At 34.8% G+C, this 25,538-nt stretch overlaps 2 protein-coding genes across 2 annotated transcripts in view; one reads left to right on the top strand and one right to left on the bottom strand.

The window, feature by feature from the left end:
• Positions 1–25,538, bottom strand: part of LOC134701108 (death-associated protein kinase 1-like) — a 246,414-nt gene that overhangs the window by 144,578 nt on the left and 76,298 nt on the right. The gene's annotated exons all lie outside the window — the stretch shown is intronic.
• On the top strand, positions 4,496–8,190 carry LOC134701106 (BAG domain-containing protein Samui-like). The gene has a single exon (XM_063562241.1). The coding sequence runs from the start codon at positions 4,497–4,499 to the stop codon at positions 5,307–5,309; it is 813 nt and encodes a 270-aa protein (XP_063418311.1). The 5' UTR covers position 4,496; the 3' UTR covers positions 5,310–8,190.

The following is a 25,538-nucleotide window of genomic DNA, read 5'->3' as shown; positions in this document are numbered from 1 at the left end:
GACTTCAAGTCTAAACCTCCTGATTGCACTTGTGCTAGTTCCCAATTCACATATAATCCTGCTGGCCACGTTATTACCGGTGACCTTAACATTGTTAATAACACTTCTCTACGAAACGTGTTATCGAAAGGTCCGAAATATTGTGAGCCTAAATCCATCAATTGGAAACACAACTTTAAAATTTTAATGGATTCAGTCGAGGATTATGCCAGGCAATGGGCTAAGCGCGAGAAGGAAGACGTAGACACTCTATCCGAATGGATTAAGGCAGTGAGGTCGTTAATACAAATTAGAATTAAGAAACTGAATGGGTCCATCAATGCCCATGCTACGTCAATCTTCAAAGATCCAAATGTTGCTAAACACCTATCTGACCTCCATAATGAATATGTTGTTGTCCCCGCAGACAAAGCCCCAAATAACATCGTTTTTATCTGTAAAAGTCATTACATTAATTGCTTGATAAACGAATTAGGTATAGACAATTCACTTGGAAACCCAACATATACCCTCACGACACTTACCAAAGAGGAAATCCTGGATAATCATAGGTCTGTTCTTTGTTCCTTTGGTATTTCAACCAAAGATGAAGAACTGGATCTTCCATCACTGTATTGGATACCTAAACTACATAAGTGTCCTTACAAACAACGGTATATTCCTGGGTCTTCCAAGTGCTCCACGAAACCCCTTTCTAAATTATTAACATCCATTTTATCAGCAATCAAAGACGGGCTTCAAAGTTATTGTGAAACTGCCTATTCTAGAGGTGGCGTGAATCAGATGTGGATACTTAAAAATTCCAAAGATCTTTTAGAGTACATACAATCTAACTCTCTTTCATCTTGTAACAGTATTAAAACATTTGACTTTTCTACTCTTTACACAAGTATTCCACATTCCAAACTAAAAGACAAATTAAAAGAGTTGGTATTACTTTGCTTCATAAAAAAGAATGGCCAACGTAGATACAAGTATCTTGTCTTAGGGAGGGATAAATCATACTTTGTGAAGAACCATTCTGATTCAAACAAAAAATTCTCTGAAACCGATATTATCAAGATGCTTGATTTCTTGATTGACAACATATTTGTTACGTTCGGAGGACGTGTTTTTCAACAGACTGTCGGCATCCCAATGGGAACAAACTGTGCCCCTCTACTTGCTGACTTGTTTCTTTACTATTATGAGGCTGACTTCATGCAGGAACTTCTTAGGAAGAAAGATAAGAAGTTAGCAATATCCTTTAATTCTACTTTCCGCTATATAGATGACGTTCTTTCACTAAACAATTCAAAATTTGGTAACTATGTGGATCGCATCTATCCCATCGAATTGGAGATAAAGGATACTACAGATACAGTTAAGTCGGCTTCATATCTTGACTTACATCTAGAAATTGACAATGAGGGTCGGTTGAAGACAAAACTTTACGACAAAAGAGATGATTTCAGCTTTCCAATTGTGAACTTTCCATTTCTAAGTAGCAACATTCCAGCAGCACCTGCATACGGGGTATATATCTCCCAATTGATACGATATTCCCGTGCTTGCATTTCCTATCATGATTTTCTTGATAGAGGGTTACTGCTCACAAGGAAGCTATTAAACCAAGAGTTCCAAATGGTGAAGTTGAAATCATCCCTTCGTAAATTTTACGGACGCCATCACGAGTTGGTTGACCGTTATGGAATAACCGTTTCACAAATGATATCGGATATGTTCCTAACGTCGTAACTACAATCCCCTTCCCTTTCATGAATTTGACCTACCGAATTAGACTATTTACCTGGATTTGTAATCACATAAGCAACACGACGGGTGCCGCATGTGGAGCAGGATCTGCTTACCCTTCCGGAGCACCTGAGATCACCCCTAGTTTTTGGTGGGGTTCGTGTTGTTTATTCTTTAGTTTTCTATGTTGTGTCATGTGTACTATTGTTTTTCTGTTTGTCTTTTTCATTTTTAGCCATGGCGTTGTCAGTTTGTTTTAGATTTACGAGTTTGACTGTCCCTTTGGTGTCTTTCGTCCCTCTTTTACACTTCGTATTTCCTCTTTCGTGTTCATTACTTTATTTATGGAGTCTCTCCTACCGGGGAAAGCTTTACGTGAATAGTTTAGAATCATTCTAAACCATGTCAAAACCTGGTATATTAACTTGATTGTCATGAACAGTTTTAATTAATTCACATTTATTCTACATCGTTTAGGGGAAAAGAGCTGCGAAGTGGAAAATGTTATCATTGACAGATTAGGAGGACGGAAATAGAAATTGAATGTAAACTTAAACTTTAAAATGTGTAATCATTTTACATCATTGAAACGGATATACATTTTAATCTGTTGGTTCATTGATTATTTCATTTGTATTTACAACCATTGATTACAAAGAAGATGTGATATGATTGGCATTGAAACAAATCTCCATAAATGACCAAAATGACACATTAATTAACAGTTAAAGGTCACCGTATGGCCTTCAACAATGAACAAAGCCTTAACCGCATATTCTGCTTTAAAATGCCACGAAATAACGATCTTAAACAATTTAAATGAGAAAAGTAACGGCCTTATTTATTTTAAAAAATGAACGAAAACAAATATGTAACACATAAACGAACGACAACCACTGACCTGGGACAGGCACATACATACATAATGTGGCGGAGTTAAACATATTAGCCGGATCCCAACCCTTCTCCTAACCTTACACAGTGATAGTTATACAAATCAGTCGAAATAGGCTTATAAACAAGAAGATGTGGTATGATTGTCAATGAGACAACTGTCCACAAGAGACCAAAAATGACACATACATTAACAACTATAGGTCACCGTACGGCCTTCAACAATAAGCAAAGCCCATACCGCATAGTCAGCTATAAAAGGCTCCGATAAGACAATGTAAAACAATTCAAACGAGAAAACTAACGGCCATATTTATATAAGAAAATCAACGAAAAAAAAATATGTACTAACAAATAAACAAACGACAACAACTGAATTACAGGCCTGATTTCGGACAGCTACATACATGAATAATGTGGCGGGGTTAAACAAGTTAGCGGTATTCCACCCTTTCCCTTACCTGGGACAGTGGTATAACAGTGCAACATAAGAACGAACTATAAAAATCAGTTGAAAAAGGGTTAACTCATTAGATGGACAAAAATACAGGTGGAGGTGGCCGGGTACTTATACATCCCGACACAAAAAGACACAATGCACAGATCTGAGACTTCTCGCCGTTATCTGACATCTAGTTCAAAGCCACTAACAACTAATAAAAAAATCATGAATCTAAAAATAAAATTTCAATCCGTACGTATGCAACATCAAATGGATTTAGTGTAAAAACGTACTAAACAGCCAGAGAAAAACATGACCTTTTGCAATGCCAAGTTATTCCTGGCATAGATTACCTTAGCCATATTTGGCACAACATTTTGGAATTTTGGATCCTCAATGCTCTTCATCTTTGTACTTGTTTGGCTTTATAAATAGTTTGCTTTGAGCGTCACTGATGAGTCTTATGTAGATAGTAGATAAAACGTGCATCTGCCGTGCTAAATTATAATCCTGGTACCTTTGATAACTATTTACATCACTGGGTCCAGCAGTAAGAAAAAGATATTTTAATGCAATATGATTTTACAATGAAATCATGGAAATGGCAATAAATTCAGATTTTTATAAAACTATTGATATTAAATGATGATATGTGTGTTCAGTTTATAAAAAAAATTACAATCTTGATGTATCTTTGGACTCATCAGTTTTGAAAATGATGAGTCCAGACATATTTTCATGAGTCTAGGACTCGTGGACTCGCTTTAGTGAGAACCCTGAGAAAGGTTTTAATTGTGTTAAATCCTTTATTCTGACACAAGACTGAATCAATGCTGATAGCTCATTCTGACACAAGACTGAAGCAATGCTTATACATCATTCTGACACAAGACTGAAGCAATGCTTATACCTCATTCTTTTTTTTTTATAACAGACATACAGAGCAACTGCTACACCAGGACAATACTTTGTTAGAGAAATACCAGTTATGCATGAGTCTTCAAATGGAAAATTTAGATCAAATGGCCAGCCTTCATATCCTTCTCAGCAAGGCTTTGGAACATTGCCAAGACAAATGGACATGCCGTTACCAAACACATACTCATCAACTCTCCCAAGGTCTTTTAGAACAGGTTCTCCAATGTCTGGGAGGAGTTTATCTCCAGTAGAAAGAAAAATTCCAATTCAGCATTTGTCCTCAAATCAACCTAGTCAGCCCCAGTCACCACCACAACAGGAGAGTACAGCCCAGCACACTGGACCTTATGGATATACGATTTATACTGGTCAACAGCCAGGTGGAGGAGGGCCAGGACAGCCCGTTAGCTATCCACAACAGCCACCACCTCCATTTGCATCACAATAACCTGCTTATGCACAGGCTTCATCTAATTCCTCCTTCCAAGGTGGATATCCACCACATGCTATGGCACAAGCCAGTGCTCAAGCTGGATATCAAAATAACCCACAGAGCAGTGCATATTCAAGTAGTACACAAAGTGGTGGATATCCAAATAGTAAACAAGGAAGCTATCCTGACACTACATGGACAGCAACATTTCCTCAATTCAGTTATCCAAAGACCACTCGTCAAACAGCTTATCCACAGGCTTCCTTCCAACCTCAGTCAACCAATACTCAGACTGGTCCTCTGCCTTCTCAGCAGGGAACTAGTTTACCACAAACAACTCCCCAACCAGAGACTATATCACAAGAGCCAAAGTTACGAGAGATACCAATTGCCCATGAAACATTTGTGCCTCGACAGCCACCACCGCATAATCAAACACACATGCCGCAGCAGCCGCATCATCCACAACAGCAACAACAAAAACCACAGGAACAAAGGGTGACACCTACACCACCGAGCCACTCACAAAGGAGTGAAACACCTAACAGCAGTCGTCAGTCTCCTGAAACTGCTGCCCAGTCTGGTAACGGCAATGGAACCAGTACACTAAAAAAGAAACCCTCTACACCGATGGAACAAATTGAGGAAGTGGTAAATAATATAGGGGAATATGAAATGAGGGTCACTCAGTTTAAAGGAACTAAAAAAGACAAGGAGTATAAAGTGTTAGAGGAAATGCTGACAAAAAATTTACTGAAACTTGATGGCGTGGAAGCTGGTTGTGATAATAACGTTCGTCAAAGGCGAAAACAAATAGTGAAAGAGATTCAGGCTTATTTAGATCAGTTGGAACTTAAAGCTTTTTCTCAGGAGCAGATAGAGTTGTGAAATGGAAACAAGTTCCAAAGATGAACGAACAGAAAATAACAATAAAAGCGCCAGTTTGGAATCTGCTAAACCGAACAATAATGGCAACGGAAAGACAGAACCAATGGACACATCTGATCTACAACGGAAATCTGTAAGAGAAATTGTTGATCAAGTAGAAAATACTAAATGCTAGTTGTAGATGTTATTTGTGTTGATTATTTATTAATAAGCTTTTTGTTTATGACTTTTATTGCATGGTCTGTACAATGTATATACTATATAGAGACACATTTTATTGTTTTTGAGATGTATAAATTGTTAAAATATATATGCCATGTATGTTACTCAATGGAATTTTATGATCTATTATTATTATTAAGTGCTGTTGTAGTTTTTTCTTGGGGTATGTTAATAAAGTACTACACAAGGAATATTTATGTAATACACAATGTGTTTAAGGGATAAACTCTTTTTGTTTTTATAACATAATTAGGGAATTTAATTTTTCGAAACTTGTATTGTTAACAAATGTACCTTAAAAATTGAGGAAACATGTCTGTTTCTCAATACCAGTTCATATGAGTGCGGTGTATATTTTAATCTACTAGGCAGTGGTATTTTAAACATAAGCTGGATTCCCTTGGTTAAATATTATTGGGGGGAAACAATGACTGATATAGAAACAAGTATTTTGATTAAAAGTTGTAAACATGTTATACATTTCTTCCATCTGATGACGGCTTTTCTAGATGTAACACATACATGACATACTGTCTTTTTGTCCAGTCTTTCGACTTTTGTCGAAAAAGGGAGACATAGCGATTCTACATTCTGTTGTTGTCGTCTTAAGTGTCCATAAATATTCACTCTGTGGTTTAAGTTTTTGAAATTGAGATAATTGTCATGGATTTCTACCAAACTTGAACAAAAGCTGAGGGCTTTTAGCAAAAGTAATAAATGGTTTGAGTCATGTTAGTATATATATTATATAAAGTTAAAATACTTTTTCAATTATTAGTTTTACTTTATCTGCATATTTTAACTTTATTTAGACTTTGTTATGCTACTCAATAAGTCTTCTGTTTACAAAATACATATCTGACATACATGTACTTAATGATAAGGTTGGCTTCTTTGATGATTATCTCCCCTGAAACAAAAGAAGCATTATGTGAGACATAGTTATTACTCTTCCACAGCTTTGTAAACTATTTATAAGTACAATAAGCAAAAGGCTAACTAGATATGTATTTAGTGTATTGATTGATTGTAAGGTGTAAATGTCTGTCTTGCAGGTATCATGTGAAATTGACCTTATTTTTAAGGTTCCTTGGTAAATGTTAAGTTTTTGTGTTAAGTTAACTGTTTGGTTTATGGAATAACTGTAATTTGTACATGTCAATCTGACAGGTTGTTTTATCGGACCTTGATGCTTTTGGTAAATGTTAAGATTTTCAGTTTTTGTCCTTTAAAGTACTTCAAGCAAAACATGCAAAAGGTCATATAAAACAAGTGTAACATGGTGTATGAAACAGTTTGAAGGTGTATATGTCTGTCTGGCAGGTATTGTCTGACCTTGACCTCATTTCTATGTTTCATTTGTCAATGTTTTTTTTTATCTCTTTTACAATGATCATAAGCAATAGGTCAATCATATTTTGTGTATAAAAAAAAATGGAAAGTGTATTATGTCTGTCTGACAGTATTTATCTGATTTTACTTTCTGTAAATATTAAACTTCAAATATTGTAGACTTGCAACATAAAATCAATGGTTAGTAAAGCAGGCTAGACATTTCACTGTGTCCACTCTTGTTGTTCTATAGCTTATTGATTTATTAAATATTGACTGTGATATAGTGTGAGAAAGTGAATCTCTTATTCGTAAGGTTGTCAAAACTGTGCAGGGTACATGGTAAATATATATTTTAGAGTTTGAAATGTTTTCTTGGGCCAATTAAAATAAAACTTGTGGTTTTAACATTCTGAAAAACATTGAAAGCATTATCATGATTATTAATTGATGACTTTTATTTATTTTTGGTCTGATTTACTTATTTTAGCTTTAAACAAATCAGAAGTGATTACATTGAGGGTATATTATGTAAGGCTTTTCTCAGAAATAAACAAATGAGGCAGGAATGGAACTTTTTTATAATTAGCCATTCATAATATAATATTTTCTTCTTACCACTTACTATCACAACATTTGTATGGAAATGTAGAAACCCATATAGAATTATTTTGTTCTGCCCACCCCTCAACACAATTAATCTTTGAAAAGCCCACAGAGAAACTGCATAGACTATTATTTTGGTTAGTCTAATAATTGAAATATAGCAGTATCAACATGTATCAAACATTTAAACTATGAAGTCATTACATGTAGTGTTATACAGATTGATTATAAATAAAACTGGAAGAATAATTTTTACAGACTCCATTTTCTCACATAATATATATATATATAGATATATTACCAACAATCTGAATTAGTTCTGAATGATAAATTTTTATTTTCAAAAATAATATATGAAACACAAGTACAAGTTTATTTTATTGATTTGTTTTTGATGTTAAGTTATATTGGGTTTTAAGTTATGTCAGTTATAATTATGACCAGCATTATTTGTATTAAGTGTGTGAACAATTTGTGAAAGAGCCTGGTTGTGTGTTAAGATTTACAAAAGAATTTGAAAATTATTAAAGGATTAAATCTGATATAAGAAAAATCATTATGTGGAATACTCTTTGTAAAAGATGTCTTTCATCCTGCTTTACAATATCAGAGTTAGTGCCCCTTAATGTGAAACTTTAAATTGATGTTCAAGTAATTGATCCTTAATGTTTAACCTTGGATTGGCTTGTAGTATCATCAATGTTAATCGATGCACTGATCTCAGGGTTTCCGCTGGCGGTCGCCATTTTCGCAATTTGCGAAAAAATAATAATTTTGGCGATTAAAATTCGTCATTGGCGAAAGAATTTGGCGAAAGAAATAAATAAAACGATTTATTTTCAGCCATCTTGTTTATTTACTTTTTTTCGGGTTTCTCTGACTTTACCAATCAGACAATACTCGGAATTCACCTTGAACTCGTTAAGATTTTGTCAGAAAATCGATAATCAGCTGATTGCACTCATAGCTATCGACATCAAAGGACTAATTAATAAAGGTGTTGATTGTTATAATATGACAAAATGATATGATTAAATGGCTTCTGTCACATGTCACAAAAGGGAACTATTAACCACTTTGCGACGCACGTGTTTGAAGCAAAATTTTTACGCTGCCTCTTCTTCTTTTAATGATAGTCCAGAAAAGAAAATTGTTGTTATGACGGAAAATGTTCAAAAGCAAGAAATGTCTCCGATTTAAAACTTTATCATTTAACTTTCATATAGATAATTGATTTGAGTGGGTACTCCAAAGTCGTTTCAGTGACACACTTGTTTCAAGCATACAGTTTTACTTATTTACGATGGTCTAGAAAAGAAAACTGTCGTTATGACGAAATATATTCAAAAGGTTGGCATGAGAGTAACCCTTCAATGTAATGACTACACCTTACATGAGGGATCAATTTCAAGTGATAAGATGCTTCGTTCTGTTGCAAAAACCACTTCTTATTTAGGGGGGGGGGGGGGGGGCTGAAAAAAGGAAAATTTTAAAAGAAAAATATATTGTGTTACTTGGCGAAAAAAATAATAAAGTGGCGAAAAATATATTGTTTTGGCGAAAGAGGTGGTGAAAAAAATAATTGACCCAGGGGAAACCCTGAAGTCTGATCTATAATAAAAAAAATTATTGTTAATGGTACTTTTTATCCCTTTTTAATAAACTGCAGTTTGTTTATAAATTTGCATTCTTTTTAACTTTTGGGCTCTGGTAATTATTCTTTAAAGGTTCAAAATTTGACCACTGTTAAATTTTCCTTGACCAGTAGCATGGAGTTTTTATATTTTTCCACATACGGGGGGGGGGGGGGGAGGGGGGGCAGGCCCTGGTCCTCATGGGACCCCCATCATGATCCCTTTATGCATGTGTGTGTCTTTTACCTCCAGTTTCGTCAAGGAAGTAAAAGTTATTTGTATAAGAAATTAGATTGATAAAGTTTTGTAAGAAATAACATCATGAATATCAAAATTATTAATTTGTTTTTCTTTATTTTTAATGAAAATTATTTGTGCTTTTTAAAATGACCTTATAAAAATAACTGAATTTTGTTAATAATTTGTTGATCTTTTAAAAAAATCACACAAATTGAAGAAGATTTGAAATTTTCAAAAGGGAGAAGAATGTGATAATTTAGTTTAGTTTTTGTTTATGAGAATCTATATTTGACACAATGGTATGCTAAGAATAAAAATGTACCTGAATTTACATGTACATGTCTTGAGAAAATGGTTGTTATATTTAACTGTATTTTAGCTTTGTGTACAAACAGGCTTGTATATATTAGTGAAATACACAAAATTGTGCAATTCTGTTAATGTTATAAAATATGCAACAAAGGATTTTGTTATTTTTTTTTGTATCTTTTCAATCAAATAATACTACACATACTTCATGTACTTGTCCACTTATTAAACTGAAAACATCACCTTTATTGAAAGGTAGCAAGTATATATATATGATATCAACATTGTGCAAGTTGCCATACAAAAGACGTGTTTACCCTTAAATTTTAATTTCTAAATTGTTTTGTGTCATATATCCAATGTCCTTGCCCTCATTTTCATGGTTCAGTGACTACTTGAAAAAAAAGTTCAGATCTTTCGTTATATTGAATTCTCTCTTATATGTAAAAGGATACCTATATCTGGTATGTGCGTACCTTGCAAGATCCTCATGCCCACCAGACAGTTCTCACTTGACCTAAACCTCACTTTCATGGATCAGTGATTAAGGTTAAGTTTTAGTGGTCAAGTCCATCTCTCAGATACTATGAGCAGTAGGTCTAGTATATGAAAGGACTGTAAGGTGTACATGTCCAAATGGCAGTTGTCATCTAACCTTGACCTGATTTTCACGGTTCATTGCTCAAGTTTTTGGGTTTTGGTCTGTTTTTCTTGAGCTATAAGTAATATGTCAACTATATTTGTTGTATGGAAGAATTTTTAGCTGTACATGCCTGTCTGGCATGGTTCCTCTGACCTTGACCTCATTTTCTTAAAGATACTTTTGCTGTTGTAACGTCTTCAGTTCACTTGATCAATCACAACGAAATATAGGATCAAAACATCTCGTTTTTTTGTTAAAACCTGCAGGCTCAACAAAAATGGAGAAAAACATTAGATACTTTCCGTTTAGGTACTTTCTTTTGATTATAAGAAGTCTAGCTCTGTCCAAGTTTTCTAAAAATCTAGGATGGTTTATGAATCTAAAGATTAATGTTATTTTTGTTTTACTGCAGACTGAATGGATTGTTAACTTGAAGAAAATGTAAACTGAGACCATTTATATGAGTATTAAAAAAAACAATTTCGTTCAAGGTATTGGCTTTTGATGATAAGCTTCTGACCAAGTTTGATAGAATCCAGGATTGTTATTAAATGCTTTTAAACCTAACCACAGAGTGAATGTAAAATTAACCCGCATAAAAAATAAGTCCATTTATAATTAGAATACGGATAAACAGGAATTTATGTTTGACAACATTTACTTCAGGATACTGTTTTATTGTGTCGCTTGACGGAGTCAAAAAGCGAGACAAAGGTACTTTAACCTATAATGGTTTAATTTTTAAATTGTTATTTGGATGGAGAGTTGTCTCATTGGCACTCACACCACATCTTCCTATATCTATTTCCGGCGTTGGCGGCATCAACAATGTATTACTTTGTGACTAGGTCTAGTTGATGGTGAACCACTAGTGGTAAGTCAAAGATATTTGGTATGTTCTATAAGTATTGGCACATCTTATTACCATGGAGATTATTTGAGCTTGCGCACCAGTTATGGTCTATTGACTTTGAAACTTTTGCTTAGTTTTCATGTATTAGTTTGTGATTATGTCAGTTTATGGGGAACCACTTGTGGTAAAGTAATGATGATTGGTATGCAGTTGTATAAGCATCAGTTTATTTCATTTGCATGGCGATTTTTTGGCCCTGCCCCCTAATTCATGGTCTATTAACTGAAATTTTTGCTTGAAATTTTTGTTTAGTTTTCATGTATTACTTTGTAATTAGGTCAGTTGTTTTGGGAATCACTAGTCATAGGTTAATGATAATTGTTATGCAGCTGTATAAGCATTGGCATATCTTATTTCTAAGGAGATTATTTGATCCCGTCCTCTGAGTCATGGTCTATTAACTTTGAAACTTTTGCCTAGTTTTCATTTATTAGTTTGTGATAAGGTCAGTTTATGGGGAACCAGTAGTGGTAGGTCAATGATACTTGGTATGTAGCTGTATTAACATTGGCACATCTCATTACAATGGAGATTATTCGGCCCTGCCCCCTCAGTCATGGTCTATTGACTTTGAAACTTTTACTTAGTTTTCATGTATTAGTTTGTGATTAGGTCAGTTTATGGGGAACCAGTAGTGGTAGATCAATGATACTTGGTATGCATTTGTTTTAACATTGGCACATCACATTACCATGGAGATTATTTGGCCCCGCCCCTCAGTCATGGTATATTGACTTTGAAACTTTTACTTAGTTTTCATGTATAAGTTTGTGATTAGGTCAGTTCATGGGGAACCAGTAGTAGTAGGTCAATGATACTTGGCATGCAGTTGTATTAGCATTGGCATATCTCATTTCCATGGAGATTGTTTAGCAATGTACCTTCAGTCATGGTTTATTGACTTGAATATTTGTTAAACTTACATGTTAAAGTGTTGCTATTTTTATTTCAACATTTGCATTATCGAAATTACAAAAAGAGCGAGACATATCTCTGTGATAACAGTTTATGATCATAAACAAGCTTATGTCCATGTTTGATAGAAATCCAATATAATTTAAGAAAGTTATAAGAATTTTAAACACATCGTTGCCTCAGGAAATTAAAACCTCAGTTTCTTCTTCATGATTTATTAACCAACATTTTTTTTACAAAACCTGTCGGTATTTCGCTGATGATACCATTGGGCTCTGATAGTCCAACAGCTGATGTATTGACCCAAGGCTGTAACCAAAGAAAGAAAAATAAGTGACAACATGTGACCTCCAAAATAAGCACTTTGTGTGGAATAAATGTTTCTTGCGGTCAGCAAACAAGTGTAAACGAATGTCCGTTTCTTGCATCCTATATTCCGCGCTAAGACAAAATAATATGTAAAATAGTTCTGGCCTATCCTTATACATTTTATATACCATGTTGTCCACACGTCAACCAACAACTAGAAGTGATATTTCCAGTCCACATACATGTAATATTTCGCGTTAGGACCGTGTCTTAATATTAAACTACTCAGCGTCGACAAACATGTTAAGTTGGCATGTCCTCTCATTATGCATGTTATATTACGCGTTAGGGTATTGTTTAAATTATAATGAAGTCATGTACATTTGTTTTTAAAGAAATCAATTACAAATACCTTGACGTTTGTTCGTATGTTACAATGTAACTACTACAATATCAATATGCCTTTAGCTACATTTCTGATCTGATACACCTTGTTGATATAACTTATTAATGTGATTTAATCTTACTCCATTCATACTTACTGTTTAACCATGTAAGGTAAAGAGGTGTATCGATACATAATTAACAAACGGTGCTTTATTTCATTAATCCTTAATTTTCTGATTAATACTTATCATGTACAAAAGTATCGTACTTGAACTGTAAGTTCGTTTGAATCATAATATTATTGGTTTTTACGTCCACACTGATACATAATTTGTGACGTCGCGTATATGTCAATGTAACATATTAAGTAAGTAAGTAAGTAAATTTTATTTAGAGTCGGCATATAAAATTTACTTACTTACTTACTTACTATGTAACATCAACCCTTTAATATTGTATTCAGAAAAGGCATCTTTAACCCTGTATAAATAAATGTTGACGTCGGGTATAATGCAATATTAACCCTCAAACATTGTTTTCACTAAAGGCATACAAAACTCTACATAAATCTTGTACGTCAACACTGATGAATAATTGGTGACGTCGCGTATAATGCAACATCAACCCTCTAACATATTGTATTGAGAAAAGGCATCTCAAACCATGCAGACGATCTTGTACGCCAACACTGATAAATAATTGGTGACGTCGTGTATAATGCAACATCAACCCTCTAACATATTGTATTGGGAAAAGGCATCTCAAACCCTGCATACGATCTTGTACGTCAACACTTACAAATAAATGGTGACGTCACGTATAATGCAACATCAACCCTCTTACATTGTTTTCAGAAAAGGAATCTCAAACCCTGACTACGATCTTGTACGCCAACACTGATAAATAATTGGCGACGTTGCGTATAATGGAACATCAACCATCTAACAATGTATTGAGAAAAGGCATCTCAAACCCTGCATATGATCTTGTACGTCAACTGTCAACACTGATAAATAAATGGTGACGTCGCGTATAATGCAACATTAACCCTCTAAAAATTTTTTTAGAAAAGGTATCTCAAACCCTGACAGTACGATCTTGTACGCCAACACTGATAAATAATTGGTGACGTCGCATATAATGCAACATCAACCATCTAACATTGTATTGGGAAAAGGCATCTCAAACCCTGCATACGATCTTTTACGTCAACACTGATAAATAATTGGCGACGTCGCGTATAATGGAACATCAACCATCTAACAATGTATTGAGAAAAGGCATCTCAAACCCTGCATACGATCTTGTACGTCAACACTGATAAATAAATGGTGACGTCGCTTATGCAACATTAACCCTCTAACATTTTTTTTAGAAAAGGCATCTCAAACCCTGCATACGATCTTTTACGTCAACACTGATAAAAAAAATTGGTGACGTCTCGTATAATGCAACATCAACCCTCTAACATTGTTTTCAGAAAAGGCATATCAAACCCTGCATACGATCTTGTACGCCAACACTGATAAATAATTGGTGACGTCTCGTATAATGCAACATCAACCCTCTAACATTGTTTTCAGAAAAGGCATCCCAAGCCCTGCATACGATCTTGTACGCCAGCATTGATAAATAATTGCTGACGTCGCGTATTATGCAACATCAATCCTCTAATATTTCCTGCAATTTGTGTTGAAAAATATTTAAGTTACTCCTATTTGTTAAAAATACACTTACTAAAGAGGATATCTAGATAATCAAGGCCTTTTTACCTACTCATTGTCCCTTACTGTATTTCAAACAAAAGTGTCATTTTAAGCAATATTATCTTCGTAGGTCTGCCAAAATGAAATATATCAATTAAACATTATATCTCTCTTTCCTTTTCATTATATAAATAACAAATAGCCGAGGTGGTGAAATATCAGATTGTAACCCCTGTTATATATCAGTATGTATGGTCGGAGTATGTTTCTGTGTGTAACAGAGAGTTGTTTCCCCCTTGCCTGTATTATGTGTGTGACGTCAATCTGTGTCTGATTAAAATGTAGAAATGGAAGCTGATGTGTTTTTATGTGTCCGTATGTAATCGTCTCCATCCATGATACCAGAGCTATTCCCCTAGTCTGTAATACCCCGAGAAAATAGTGTCAACAACCGTATTAGAAAAAAGAACAAACGTTAAATGTTTTATTTTAACAGTATAAAATAAAATCTGAGCCAAAACGCAGACTTTGGGCATTGCATTTAAATACTTGTTGTAAATTTAATTCATTGTCCTTAAAATGATCGCTTTCAGATTGGTCTGAACGAGAGGGTAACATTCAAAAAATGATCACCCGTCCCGAGAACACAGTTATTTCTTAGTGCATTCCTTTAAACAATAAATTCAAATTAAAAAAAATCGCACCTGCTCTTTCTCAAAAAGATTTTTACAGTGAAGTGTACTACCAGTGAGACAAATTATATCAAAATGTAAGAAAGTTCTACCAGCTCTAACTCAAAATATTGACAATTCTGTGTTAAAGGGGTGTAAAATTCAGGTTTACAGCGTCAAACGTGATAAAATTTGACCTTTTAAAACTGGACCAATTCACTACTTAACATAAAGATTCAGCACCCAAATTATTTTGACATTTAATTACATCCCCCGACTTAATATTTCATGCATTTGATATGAAGAAATAAATTGGGAAAGTGTTTCAAATAAAACATGCAAGTTATACACTGTTTACACTAGGGACTATATTCGTAGACAACGAGAACAACGAAAACCAAAGGACGATAACTGTGTCCTTGGACCATCCGCTCAGTCATGTGATAGAGTGAATTAACACCTTCGTATTAGCCAATCAATACATGGCATTTTAACGTGAAGTATAACAAAAAATCGGCAAACGACGGATGCCATTGATTTCAACCTTTTTTTCATTAACAGAAAGACAAGGAATGCCATCGATTTCAACTTTTTTTCATTAACAGAACGACAAGGAATGCCGTTGATTTCAACCTTTTTTTCAATATTATAGAATTGCCAAGAAAGGTTAATACTACGTCTTTTTGTTAAAACTATATGGCACCGACAACTTTGTTGCTGGTTCATGAACGAGTTTCATTTTAACTTTTTGGAAATTTTGATCCTCACTGCTTTTCAACTTTTTACTTGTTTGGCTTAATAATATTTTGATATGAAAAAAGTAAAATCACAGAAATACTGAACTCCGAGGAAAATTCAAAAAGGAAAGTCACCAATCAAATGGCAAAATCAAAAGTTCTAACACATCAAAAGAATGGATAACAACCCTGAACAACTGTCATATCCCTGGCTTGGTACGGACATTATCTTATGTAGAAAATGGTGGATTGAACCTGGTTTTATAGGGAGCTAAACCTCTCACTTGTATGACAGTCGCATCAAATTCTATTATATTGTCAACGATGCGTGAACAAAACAAACAGACGCAATAGGTAAAAATGTTAAAAATAGGGGTACAGCAGTCAACATTGTGTAATCATCTTAATCACTATAAAAACAATAAATGTAACGAAGAAGCACAAAAAGGCATACATCAAATTTAACATCCTCGTTTTGCTAATATTATACGATTTAATTTATCTATGTAAAATCCAACCATATAGGATGGAAGGTTTTAAGTATTGGTGTAAAATTGTGCGTTTGGAATTCGCACAGGTAGAAATAAAATAATTTTGTCGTTCAAAGTATGACGGGACACATCAATACAGATCGAGTCACGTAAAATAGATATAACAAAAAACAAACTTATACTAGTAGTAAAAGTAATAATAATAAATAAAATGAATCTGTGGTTCAAATTATGACGGGATACATAAGTACAGAGTCACGTCAAATGTATATCATAAAAAACAGACTTAACAGTAAAAATAATATTGATAAAAAAAAAAATGTCATTCAAAGTATGATTTGAAACATAAGCACAAAGTCACGTCAAATGAATATCTAAAAAAAGCCAGACTTAACAGTAAACGTAGGCGTCACTGATGAGTCGTATGGAGACGAAACGCGCGTCTGGCGTACTAAACTATAATAGTGGTACCTTTGATAACTGTTTACACCACTGGTTCGATGCATCTGCTGGTGGACGTTTTGTCCCCTAGGGTATCACCAGCCTAGTAGTGAACTTTTCGGTGTTGACATAAATATCAATAAATGTAGGACAGAAAGTCACAAGACAAAAAGTCACAGACAAAAAGTCACGGACAAAAAGTCACAATCTATTGTTTCTGATTATTTTCTCTGAAAAAAAACCCACTTATTTCTACAAAAATATTTTTGCATTTTTATTAAACTGTGGCATGGCACTTAAATGGCTTCATGATGCCAAAAAATATGATTTAAATTAAAAAAATGTACATATTTCAAGTATAATAAACATTTATATATATGTATTAAAAAGTTAAAAAAATCTAGATATTTCTCTTATATATTCAAACAATTATTTGTAACTTTTTGTCCTACCAACTTTGTGACTTTATGTCCTGTGACTTTTTGTCCTGTGCATTTCTGTCCGTTTACCAATATCAATTATGTGGTCAAATTTTCTGTTTAAAAAAAACCTTAGCCGTATTTGGCACAACTTTTGGGGAATTTGGATCATCAATGCTCTTCAACTTTTTACTTGTTTGGCTTTAAATTAATACATATTTTAATATGAGCGTCACTAATGAGTCTTATGTACACGAAAAGCGCGTCTGGCGTACTAAATTATAATCCTGGTACCTTTGATAACATGTGTTATAGTATGGGCGTCAAGCTGGTTACTTATTCCCTATTCCCTATTCGTTACCTATTCCCTATTCCCTATTCGTTACCTATTCCATATTCCCTATTCGTTACCTATTCCCTATTCCCTGTTCGTTACCTATTCGTTACTTATTTAATTTTAAATATCCTCCCCCCTTTTTAATTATGGCATGGAATGGTTTAATATGGCTGCAGTTACCATGGAAACGGCACAAATGTGAAAGAAATCAGTTTTTGTTTTTGGTGAACTATTTGGATATGCTTCAACTCAGAATCATCATATTTTAAAACAATGTAGGTGCTCACTATATACAGGTGTTTGATGATTTTGGCGATCATTGGAACTACTATGTTGCCATGGAAACTTCACCAAAATTTTCAAATTTCTCAAAATGCGCAAAACTTCATGAAACTTTACAGTAATGATGAGCAACATTGGAAGATGTGGCATTTGGAGTTGGAATTTCCAAAATAGGTCTTTTTACCATGAAAACAATGCAAAAAGGTAAACAATTTCAAAAATAAGAATTTTAAGCAAACCGGATGAAACTTTACAGGAATGGTAACTGGCATAGGCAGAGTTTGATTTTGAAGTTAGAATTTTCAAAATGGCCGCCGTAACCATGGAAACAGCAAAATATCCATAATTTCAAAATGTTCAAACTTAATGAAACTTTGCAAAAATGTTACTAGACACCTGTAGATGCTCTCTTTGACTTTGGATGTGTCAAAATGGCTGCCGCTCACCTGTCAATAAGGGGAAGGTGCCATCCGTTATTGCTAGCAATTACAAATCTAGTTGTTAATACCCTTATATCTGGTAATAGTTCTAAATTTGTTGTTGTAAAATGATCTTTTTATGACCTATTTATATGTGTCTGTGCTCAACCGATCCTTTTACTTCATGTTCGATACGCATTTGTTCCTTACTTGTTTTTTATACGTTCTACCTTTTAACTGCTGTATGTTTGAAGATGGATCTTGGTTCGACGGGATGAAATCACCGTGTTAGCGCTTGCATAAAAAAAAAAGATGTGGTATGATTGCCAATGAGACAACACACCACAATAGGCCAAAATCACACAGAAATTATCAACTATTGTTCACTGTACGGCCTTCAACAGTTAGCATAGCCCAAACCGTGTAGTCACCTATAAAAGGCCCAGACATGACAACCTCAAACAATTCAAACAACAAAACTGACGGCCGTATTTCATAAACCAAAAAAATAAACGGAAAACAAATATGTAACACAAAAACAAACGACAACTACTTAATTTCAGGCTCTTGTCTAGGGACAGGCACATACTAACATAATGTGGTGGGGTTAAACATGAAAGCAGTGTGTACATCGTACCTGAGCATGCTATTACCTTTAATTCGTTCCATCACTCGCTTATCATTCGCTTATAAGACGTGTATCATACGTTGCACCTTTAAAAACATGATTTTCAATTGTTTTGTTGTCTCTGGTGGTAGATTTGGGTTCTTAGAGGTGATATAACTCTATAATCGCATTTGTTCCGTTCCAGCGCTCGGGTAATACCCTGTTAAATATTTGTTACTTTTTCGCTTTTAATACGTTTGTTGTACGTTGCATCTTTTAGAAAAGGATTTTCAATTGTGTTCATATCTCTGATGGTAATAATGTGTTCTTATAGATGACATACCCCTATTAGCACATATGTACCCGTTCCAGCGCTCAGATAATACCCTGTCACTTATTCGTTCCTGATTCGCTTTTAATGCGCGGGGTATACGTTGCACCTTGAAATAAATCGTTTTTTTAAATGTTCATGTCTCTGGTGGTAACAATGTGTTCTTAGTGATGAAATGACCCTATTAGCGCGCATGTACCCGTTCCAGCGCTCGGTCAATATTCGTCACCTATTCGTTACCTATTCGTTACCCATTCACTTATAATACGTTTGTTGTACATTGCACCTTTTAGAAAAGGATTTTCAATTGTGTCCATGTTTCTGGTGGTAACAATGTGTTCTTACAGAGGAAATAACCCTATTAGCGCGCATGTACCCGTTCCAGCGCTCGGTTAATACCCCGTTACCTATTCATTACCTATTCACTTATAATACGTTTGTTGTACGTTGCACCTATTAGAAAAGGATTTTCAATTGTGTCCATGTCTCTGGTGATAACAATGTGCTCTTAGAGATGAAATGACCCTATTAGCGCGCATGTACCTGTTCCAGCGCTCGGGTAATACCCTGTTACCTATTCACTTATAATACGTTTGTTGTACGTTGCACCTTTTAGAAAAGGATTTTCAATTGTGTCCATGTCTCTGGTGGTAACTAAGTGTTCTTATAGATGAAATGACCCTATTAGCACGCATGTACCCGTTCTAGCACTCGGTAATTAACCTGTTACCTATTCGTTACTTATTCGCTTTTAATGCGCGGGGTATACGTTGCACTTTGAAATAAATCGTTTTTTAATTGTGTTCATGTCTCTGGCGGTAACAGTGTGTTCTTAGAGATGAAATGACACTATAAGCGCGCATAGACCCGTTCCAGCGCTCGGTTAATACCCTGTTATCTATTCGTTACCTATTCGTTGCCTATTCACTTATAATACGTTTGTTGTACGTTGCACTTTTTAGAAAAGGATTTTCAATTGTGTCCGTGTCTCTGGTGGTAACACTGTGTTCTCAGAGATGAAATACCCCTATTAGCGCGCATGTACCCGTTCCTGCGCTCGGTTAATACCCTGTTACCTATTCACTTATAATACGTTTGTTGTACGTTGCACCTTTTAGAAAACGATTTTTGATTGTGTCCATGTCTCTGGTGGTAACAATGTGTTCTAAGAGATGAAAAAACCCTATTAGCGCGCATGTACCCGTTTTAGCGCCCAGTTAATACCCGGTTACCTATTCGTTACCAATTCACTTATAATACATTTGTTGTACGTTGCACCTTTGAGAAAAGGATTTTCAATTGTGTCCATGTCTCTGGTGGTAACAATGTGTTCTAAGAGATGATATGACCCTACTAACGTGCATGTACCCGTTCGAGCGCTCGGTTAATACCCTGTTACCTATTCGTTACTTATTCGCTTATAATACGTTTGTTGTACGTTGCACCTTAAAGAAAAGGATTTTCATTTGTGTTCATGTCTCTGGTGGTTATAATTTGTTCTTAGAGATGACATTACCCTATTAGCGCGTATGTACCCGTTCCAGTGCTCAGTTAATACCCTGTTGCCTATTCGTTACTAACGGGTACATGCGCCCTATTAGAGTCATTAAATCTCTTAGAACACATTGTTACCACCAGAGACATGAACACAATTAAAAAACGATTTATTTCAAGGTGCAACGTATACCCGCGCATCAAAAGTGAATCCGTAAGGACTATGTAACAGGGTATTAGTTGAGCGCTGGAACAGGTTCATACGCGTTAATAGGGTTATTTCATCTATAAGAACACATTGTTACAACCAGAGACATGAACACAAATGAAAATCCTTTTCTTAGAGGTGCAACGTACAAGAAACGTATTATAAGCGAATAAGTAAAGAAAAGGTAACAGGGTATAAGCCGAGCGCTGGAACGTGTATATACTCACTAATAGGGTTATTTCATCTTTAAGAACACATTGTTACCACCAGAGACATGATCACAAATGAAAATCCTTTTCTTAGAGGTGCAACGTACAAGAAACGTATTATAAGCGAATAAGTAAAGAAAAGTAACAGGGTATAAGCCGAGCGCTGGAACGGGTATATACGCGTTAATAGGGTTATTTCATCTTTAGGAACACATTGTTACCACCAGAGACATGAACACAATTGAAAATCCCTTTATAAAAGGTGCAACGTATTACAAACGTATTATAAGCGAATAAGTAACGAATAGGTAACAGGGTATTATCAGAGCGCTGGAACGGGTACATACGCGCTAATTGGGTAATTTCATCTTTAAGAACACATTGTTACCACCACAGACATGAACACAATTGAAAATCCTGTTCTAAAAGGTGCAACGTATTACAAACGTATTACATGTATAAGCGAATAAGTAACGAATAGGTAACAGTGTATTAACCGAGCGCTAGAACGGGTGCATACAAGCTAATAGGGTTATTTCGTCTCTAAGAACACATTGTTACCACCAGAGACATAGACTCAACTGAAAATCCTTTTCTAAAAGGTGCAACGTACAACAAACGTATTATAAGTGAATAGGTGACGAATAGGTAACTGGGTATCAACCGAGCGCGGGAACGGGTACATGCGCGCTAATAGGGTCATTCCAACTGTAAGAACACATTGTTACCACCAGAGACATGGACACAATTGAAAATCTTTTTCTAAAAGGTGCAATGTACAACAAACGTATCATAAGTGAATAGGTAACGAATAGGTAACAGGTTATTTACCGAGCGCTGGATCGGGAACATGAGCGCTAATAGGGTCATTTCATCTATAAGAATACATTTTTTACCATAAGTGATATGAACTTAATATAATTTTTTTTCTCTAAAAAGTGCAACTTACAACAAACCTATAAAAAGCGAATTAGTAACAAATAGGTAACAGGGTATTAACCGAGCGCTGGAACGGGTACATGCGCTCTTATAGGGTCATTTCATCTCTAAGAGCACATTGTTACCACCAGAGACATAAACACAATTAAAAATTTGTAAGGGTTCCGTGGAACCCAGTGTCTCGCCTACTTTTGCTGTAAATCGCAGGCTCAACATAAAGGAGGAAAAAAAATCATTCAAAATATTCCTTTTGATTGTAAGAAGCATCTGTCCAAGTTTGGTAAAAATGTAGGATAGTTAATGAATCTAATTAATGTTTTGAAAACTTAAACTGCAGACTGTATGTTATGTTAACTGGAAGAAAATGTAAGTCCCTTTAAAAGTAAAATACAGAAAAAATGGAAATATCTTTTAACAAAATTTACTTCTGGATACTATCTTATGATCATAAATAAGCTTCTGTCCAAGTTTGGTACAAACCCAGCTAGTTTAAGAAAGTTATTAAATTTTTAAAAACTTTAACCACAGAGTAAATGTGATGTTTCTCTGTAGAAAAACTAAGTCCATTTAAAAGTAAAATACGGAAATAATGGATTTATTTTTTTACAAAATTTACTTCTGGATACTATCTTATGATCATAAACAAGCTTTTGTCCAAGTTTGGTTCAAACAAAGGATAGTTTAAGAAAGTTATTAAAATTCTAAAAACTTTAACCACAGAGTGAATGTAATGTTTCCCCGCAGAAAAAAGAAAGTCCATTTATAAGTAAAATACGGAAAAAATGGGATTTTATTTTTACAACTTTTCTTCTGGATACTATCTTATGATCGTACACAAGCTTCTGTCCAAGTTTGGTAGAAATCCAGTGTAGTTTAAGAAAGTTGTTAAAATTTCAAAAACTTTAACCACAGAGTGAATATTTGTGGACGCCGCCGACGACGACGCCGACGGAAAGTAGGATCGCTTAGTCTCGCTTTTTCGACTTAAGTCGAAGGCTCGACAAAAAACGATTTATTTCAAGGTGCAACGTATACCCCGCGCATTAAAAACGAATAAGGAACGAATAAGTAACATGGGATTATCTGAGCGCTGGAACGAGTACATACACGCTAATAGGGGTATTTCATCTATTAGAACACATTATTAACACCAGAGATATGAACTTAATTGAAAATCCTTTTCTAAAGTGTGCAATTTACAACAAACGTATCAAAAGCGAATAAGTAACGAAAAGGTAACGAATAGGTAACAGGGTATTAACCGAGCGCTGGAACGGGTACATGCGCGCTAATAGGGTAATTTCATCTCTAAGAACACATTGTTACCACCAGAGACATGGACACAATTGAAAATACATTTTTTAAAGGTGCAACGTACAACAAACGTATTATAAGTGAATAGGTACCGAATAAGTAACATGGTATTATCCGAGCGCTGGAACGAGTACATACGCGCTAATAGGGGTATTTCATCTCTAAGAACACATTATTACAACCAGAGATATTAACTTAATTGAAAATCCTTTTCCAAAAGGTGCAACGTACAACAAACGTATTTAAAGTAGTGTTGTCAACTCGTACACTTTTGCCTAACGGTTACTCGGATAATCGTTCGACCGATTAACCGGTAGTTTGAGTTGGTGCTTGAAAGCCTTATCAATACCACATGTGGTATGAGTGTCAATTTGACAACCTTTCATCCAAGTCATAAATTTACGCTTTTAGAATTGAAGTTTGTCCTCTTTGTTATAAGGCTTGTGTGTGCGGATTCCTGTCAAAGTTTGACTTTTAATAATCAAATACACCGTATCAACTATAGCGCCGTTTGTACCAACTTCAGAAAAAGAGAAAAACCTTCTTGATCTCGTATTATTGAATATGTATGAAACTGATTACTCTTTCCTTTGCACTTAATGACTCCGAAAATGAGGTGGAGTGTTTCAATTAAAATGATTAATTATAAAAAAGAAGATGATTGCCAATGAGACAATTCTCCACAAAGAGATTAAAATGACACAGGAATTCACAACTATAGGTCACCGTTTCTTAACATTGTTTGCATGTTACTCGTACTATCACATATACATTGAGTACATTCAAATTGGTTTGCACTATAAAAAAATTTAGTCAGCAATTCGTTTAAAGTAAGACTAAGCTTTGCGAGACGGAGGTTGTATATTAGGTGAAGGTTTACACACTATTAGATCAGAAACGAAATAGTGAAGTAAATCGTAAAATTTAATCGCATTACTGATTTAGAGTTACTGTTAAAAAAACATATTTACTAATTATATTTCTTTAAGATCCTGCCCCGAGCTGAGAGACAAGTTCTAATTAATTAATAAATGTTATGTGTATAGGATTAACAATAGCAATCAATTTACTGGACAATTGATCTGTTAAATTAATTACCAAGACGACAATTTTCAAATAAAACCTATTTTATAATTTCAATACAAATTTATATAAAATCTGTCAAAATTGAAAAAAGTCCGGTTAACCGGTTAACGGTTTTGATATTCGGTCGTTCGACCGATTAACCGGTTAACCGTTGACAACACTAATTTAAAGCGAATAAGTAACGAATTTTTAACAGGGTATTATCCGAGCGCTGGAACGAGTACATATGCGCTTTTAGAGTTATGTCACCTCTAAGAACCCAGATCTACCACCAGAGGCAACAAAACAATTGAGTCATGTTTTAAAAGGTGCAACGTATGATACACGTATTATAAACGAATTATAAGCGAGTGATGGAACGAATTAAAAAGGTAATACCATGCTCCGAAACGATGTTCACCCTGCTAACATGTTTAACCCCACCACATTATGTTAGTATGTGCCTGTCCCTAGACAAGAGCCTGAAATTAAGTAGTTATCGTTTGTTTTTGTGTTACATATTTGTTTTCCGGTTTTTTTTTTGTATATGAAATACGGCCGTCAGTTTTGTTGTTTGAATTGTTTGAGGTTGTCATGTCTGGGCCTTTTATAGGTGACTACACGGTTTGGGCTATGCTCATTGTTGAAGGCCGTACAGTGAACTATAGTTGATAATTTCTGTGTGATTTTGGTCTATTGTGGAGTGTTGTCATATTTGCAATCATACCACATCTTATTTTTTATGCAAGCGCTAACACGGTGTTTTCATCCCGTCGAACCAAGATCCATATTCAAACATACGGACATAAAGCAGTTAAAAGGTAGAATGTATAAAAAACAAATGCGTATCGAACATGAAGTAAAAGGATCGGTTGAGCACAAACAGATATAAAAAGGTCATAAAAAGATCATTTTACCTCAACAAATTTAGAACTATTACCAGATATAAGAGTATTAACAACTAGATTTGTAATTGCTAGCAATAACGGATGGCACCCTTCCTCTATTGCCAGGTGAGCGGCAGCCATTTTGACAATCCAAAATCAAAG

Source organism: Mytilus trossulus, unplaced genomic scaffold (genome assembly GCF_036588685.1).
Source record: "Mytilus trossulus isolate FHL-02 unplaced genomic scaffold, PNRI_Mtr1.1.1.hap1 h1tg000215l__unscaffolded, whole genome shotgun sequence".
NCBI classification, from domain to species: Eukaryota; Metazoa; Mollusca; class Bivalvia; order Mytilida; family Mytilidae; genus Mytilus; species Mytilus trossulus.
The sequence above is the reverse complement of the archived record's forward strand: the minus strand, read 5'-3'. Positions and strand labels throughout refer to the sequence as shown.

Bases quoted from the DNA above. Each gene is read 5' to 3' on its own strand.
- LOC134701106 (XM_063562241.1), top strand. From the start codon at position 4,497: ATGGCACAAGCCAGTGCTCAAGCTGGATATCAAAATAACCCACAGAGC.